This window comes from Oxyura jamaicensis, chromosome 1, assembly GCF_011077185.1.
Source record: "Oxyura jamaicensis isolate SHBP4307 breed ruddy duck chromosome 1, BPBGC_Ojam_1.0, whole genome shotgun sequence".
Classification (NCBI taxonomy): Eukaryota; Metazoa; Chordata; class Aves; order Anseriformes; family Anatidae; genus Oxyura; species Oxyura jamaicensis.
Window position 1 is genome coordinate 203,436,461 of NC_048893.1, and position 5,059 is coordinate 203,441,519.

At 64.7% G+C, this 5,059-nt stretch overlaps 1 protein-coding gene across 1 annotated transcript; it reads right to left on the bottom strand.

Moving 5' to 3' along the window:
* Positions 1–2,168: 2,168 nt before the first annotated feature.
* Positions 2,169–4,293, bottom strand: TPBGL (trophoblast glycoprotein like). The gene has a single exon (XM_035330650.1). The coding sequence runs from the start codon at positions 4,137–4,139 to the stop codon at positions 3,069–3,071; it is 1,071 nt and encodes a 356-aa protein (XP_035186541.1). The 5' UTR covers positions 4,140–4,293; the 3' UTR covers positions 2,169–3,068.
* Between the last annotated feature and the right edge of the window lie 766 nt (positions 4,294–5,059).

Consider the following 5,059-nt stretch of genomic DNA (forward strand, 5'->3'; position numbering starts at 1 on the left):
GATTCTGCCAAACCTTGCAGCCCTGAGCACCGACAACACACCGGGATGCGTGGGGGGGTAAAAAAAAAAAGGGAGAAAAAGCAAATCTGGGAGCCCAGGCTGGGTCTTGGAGCGCTGCTGGCTTATAAGCAGCTGGGGCTGGAGGCTCGGGGTGCTGAGAGCCAGGGGCAGGTTTTATCAGCCTTGCAGAGCCCTCGGCAGAAAGGCCCTGTGCAGAAACATCGTGGCAATCCCAGCCCTCTCAGCGCACCTCTGGTTTTAAGCAGCCAAAAAGCACGTTTTGAGCCTCGCTTGGCCGGCAAGTCTTCATCTCACTACTCCAGAGCTCTGCCAGCAGGTCCCGGCCATGGGTTAATCCTCCTGGATTGTCACCCGTGGGCTATGAGCAGTGCAGAACAGCGTTCACGTTAACGAGCCACGCAAATTACGCTCCTCCAGCTGGTTAATTACCCAACTGCTCGCACCCCGTGTTTGCCCACTTTCCTTGCTGGCATTAAGGGGCTCTGCCCTTTTGTGGGGCAGCACACCCCCCCAAGGGCTCTGCACACTCAGGGATGGGGGCACGGTGCTCCGGACAAACTTTGCCAAAGGGTTTTGGGGCCGGGAGTCATCCCCCCATGAGACGTCCCCGTGCCCTCTCCACGAAGCCAACCCGGGACATCGGCACCGTGCGCACGGCGTGCCGTCCCCGCTCTGCGAGGCATTAACACACTGAATTTGCAAGATCCTCGTGTCCCCAGCAGTAAAAGTTTCCCCCTACGTGCTGCTGTGCAAAAGCAGGAGGGGAACAAGTTGTTGGTGCCCCGGAGGGTTTGCAGCCAGGTGTGCAAATCCACCCTCCTGCCCCTTCTCTTGCTCGGGCACCGCGTTTTGGCTGCACGGGGGATTTGCTGGGGGGGGCAAGGGGGGGAGGAATCGAGGGATGAGGTGGGAAAGAGGACAGGGAACAGGGGCTGGGATTTCTCCTCTCCAAATCTCCCCCGTAATTCATCGCTTGGGGTGGTGGGATGGGGCCAGAGCCCACGAGGTCCTGGGACAGGAGGAAATCTCTCAGAAAGGTCCCTGAAAAGCGACAGTTTCTGCAGGAGGAACTCAGCTCGGATGGGCTGAGCTGTGCAGGCACCAAACTGGGGTCTTCCTTCGATCAGCGCAGAGCCAGGACCCTCTGCAGAGCCCCAGCTCTGGTGTGGGACCAGCTCCTGCTCTGCAGGACCAGCTCAGAGCCCCCAGGAAGCTCGGTTTGACTCACAGCACCTTTACCCTGCATGAATGCAGCCAGAACACCCGGCTCGGCACGCATCCGCCCCCCTGCACCAGCTCCCCTGTCCCTACCGGCTCGCCTGCCTCAGCACCGGGCTTGCAAAGGGGGAAAATACAACGGGAGAAAAACGCAAAGGGAAGAAATTCAAAGCACCGTGCACCGGGTCCTGTCCTTCCCGGGGCGCTGGGCACGGAAAGAATTGCGCTGCCCCTTGGCATCCCTGCTGGATGAACCGCGCGGCGCAGGAGCCGAGTACGCACACACACACACACATGCACGCTCGGGGGGGGCAGAAAGCCCCCCCAAAACACCCCAGCCGTGGCCTTTTCCCATTTGCAAGCCCGACACGCTGCGTACCTGCTGCTCCCTGCAAAACCAGCAGCGGTGCCCGGCATCCCGAAGCAGCCGGCGATACCGGCACCGCTCCCGGCGCGGCACCGGGGACGCACCGAGGATGTCCCCAGCCCTCCGAGGATGCCGAGGCTCCGGGCACAGCGTTTTAAGGGGCCGCTTTGCACGAGCTACAGCTCCATTTGGAAACCCTGCGAGGCGCAGCCCCTCGCTGGTTCTCCCTGCAGCTGTAGGTGCTCAGCGGACCCCGGGTGTCTCATGAATTATGGAACAAACGCTCCGGAGCGCAAAATCGCTTTGGAAAGCTGCTGTCTGGGTGATTTACCAAGCCCCTGCCTCCCTAACCAGGAAGGGCAGAGCCTGGGCTCCGTGCACAAACCCCCGCAAAAGCGCTCTGCCTCCCCGAAGCAGCCCAGGAAAAGAAGTTGGCGAGCACCAGCAGAACTCTGTGCTCCCAGGGAGCCCGCGGCTGCCTGCCTGCCTCTGGAGAACCAACCGCAATAACCAGCGGGTATCCGGAGCCCCCTGCAAGAAGCTTTAGAGAGAATAGACGATACAAGGGATGCAGCTTTCAATATATTTGCTGTAGGATATAGTAACAGGCACGGCTCTAAAGCAAACACGGGCGGGTGCACTAGAGCTGGAGCTTTTGCTTCGCTCGTTTTAAATTACGAAGTGCTGAGACAGCCTAGTCTAGGAGATAGGGTAGAGTCCGAAAAGAGCTGCCCCCGCGTGCCCCGGGGACCATGCACGCAGCCCGCGGAGGCGATTCCCACGCGGCTGCATCGTTTTGTGCCTGGAAGGAGATGGAAGTGGTGTCAAACAAAGGAAAATCGGTCAATGGGCTCGGAAAAGCACGTTGTTACTCGGGAGAGAGGCTGGCCCTTGCTTTTTCCTCCAGGTGTGGAGCAAGAAACGAAACGGAAAAGAAAAGAGCAATCAAGTGAAGTTTTGCCTTAGTCAAATACAAATCTAATAGGAAAGAGCTGTACATGGTCAAAGTTGAGTCCGGGCTCCGGGAACGTCCAGGACAGTTTCAGGTATGGCCCGCAGCTCCCCGGGACGTGCCCAACACTCACATGTGCGCTGCGAGTCCGACACGGGGACCGGCGTGGGGAGGACATGCGGGGAGCGGCTCCTAATCCACGGTGCCACCGGGGCTTTGTCCTGGCCCTCGCTTCACCCACATGCATGTGGGGTCGGGGGAGAGGATCTGTCCCGTTGGGATGGGGTGGAGCAGGGTGTGGGGGTGAGCCAGTCTGGAGCCCTCCAAGGGGCGATGCTGCCCGCTCGGATGCACCCCAACGCGGGCACGCGCAGCATCCCTATGGGTGGCTCTGCCTCCGGAGTGGTGCCGCGGCACTGGGATGGGGCCAGGGAGGATGCCGGGGATGGAGGTGTCAAGGGGCAGCATGGTGGGTGGATTTCGGGGTGCCGTCGGAGGCCGGGGGTGCCATCAGAGGCCGGGGGTGCCGGCGGCGCTGGCACGGCGTGGATCGGCGTCCTGCTCGTAGCGGTAGTGGTAGCCCTCCATCTGGTCGCGGCAGGCTTCCCGCAGGTTGTGCAGCCAGCGCTTGATGCCACGGCGGTTCAGGTAGAGCACCATGAGGAAGACGATGCCAATGAGGGCCAGCACGATGCCGAAGAAGACGTAGGAGGCCGTCTCCAGCCTCCCGGCCTCGCCGCCCTCGGAGGCCGCGCAGCCCAACCCTTCGGGCCGCAGGCGCAGCAGCGAAGCCCCGCGCAGCGGCGGAGGCCCGGCGCACCGCAGGCTTCGAGCGTCGGGCACGCGGGCGGCGGCGGAACGTAGCCAAGCCAGCAGCGGGCGCAGGGCGCAGTCGCAGCGCAGCGGGTTGGCTCCCAGGGACACCCGCAGCCCCCGCAGCCCCGGTGCCTCCAAGCTACGCAGCTCGGCGGCCGCCAGCCGCTGCAGTGAGTTGTTGCGGAGGTCCAGCTCCTCCAGGCCGGCGGGCAGCAGGGCGGACGGCAGCGCCCGCAGCCCGTTGCCCGCCAGCTCCAGGCGCCGCAGGCTGAGGTTGCGCAGCGCCAAGGCGAGCTGCTCCTCCAGCGGGGCGGCCAGCAGCGCCTGGTTGAGCTGCAGCGTGCGCAGCAGCGGGGCGCCGGCGAAGGCTCCCGAAGCCACCGAGAGCAAAGGGTTGTGGCTCAGGTCGAGGGTCCGCAAGGAAGGCAGCCCCTGCAGGGCCATGTCCTCGATGGCCTGGATGTTGTCGTGGCGCAGGCGGAGCAGGCGGAGGTCGGGCAGCGGGCGGGCGGCGAAGGCGGCTCGGCGCAGCACGCTCAGGTTGCTGCCGGCGATGCTCAGGTTGTGCACGGAGGCCGGCAGCTCCCTCGGCGGCTCGTCCAGCCGCTCGTAGCGGCACTGCACCAGCTCGGGGGTGGCCACGCAGTAGCAGGGGGACGGGCAGCCCCCGGGGGCGGCGGCGGGGGGCACGGCCAGGGGCAGCAAGGCGAGCCCCAGCCAGGGCAGCCAGCGCCCGCCCGCCGCCCGCGCCTGCCTGCGGGCCATGCTCGGCACCCGGGCATGCAGGGGGGGAGTCCGGGCCGGGCCGGGCCGGGGGGGGCGCCGAGCTGCCTCCCTTCCTGCCCCCCCGGGGCCGAGCAGGCTCCGCAGCTCGCTGCCCGCAGCTCTGCTGGAAGCGCCGGGCGCGCCGCTGCCCAAATCGGGCTGGGGGCGGGAGGAGGAGGAGGAGGAGGAGGAGGAGGGGAGGAAGGAGAGGGGGAGGAGGGGAGGAGGAAAAGGGGAGGGGGAGGAGGGAGAGGACGGGGGGGGCTGCCGGAGCGCTGCGGGCTGGGCGGAGGAGAGCGGCGGGCTGCTGCCGTCGGGGGTGCGGTGCCGCTGCTGCCCGGCTCGGCTCGGCTCAGCACGGCTCAGCCCGGTTCCGCTCAGCCCGGCTCAGCTCAGCCCGGCTCGGTTCAGCCCGGCTCAGCTCAGCCCGGCTCGGTTCAGTCCGGCTCGGCTCAGCCCGGCTCGTTTTAACGTGTCTCGGTTCAGCCCGGCTCGGCTCGGCTCGGGGCTGCTCGCAGACGCCGGCACAGATCCCTCCCAGCCCGGGGAGCGTCCTGGGGCTGTCCCGGTCCCCTTCCACCGCAGGCAGGGTTGGGGCTGTCCCGGCTTTTCGCAGCCCAGGGAATTGCTGGGGGCTGTCCCGGCCCCCTCCCAGCGGGGGGGGGGGGGGGGGGTTTCGGGGCCACCCCGGTCGCCTCCGTTCCGGGGGTGTCCCCAGCTCCCCGCAGCATCCCCGAGCCCTGCAGCCCGGAGAGAGGCGGCTGCCACCGGGCACTCAAAGTAAAACAGCCGGCATCAGACTCTGTTATCTCCTCCCGACTCTTTATTTATTTTATTTTATTTTATTTTATTTTATTTTATTTTATTTTATTTTATTTTATTTTATTTTATTTTATTTTATTTTATTTTATTTTATTTTA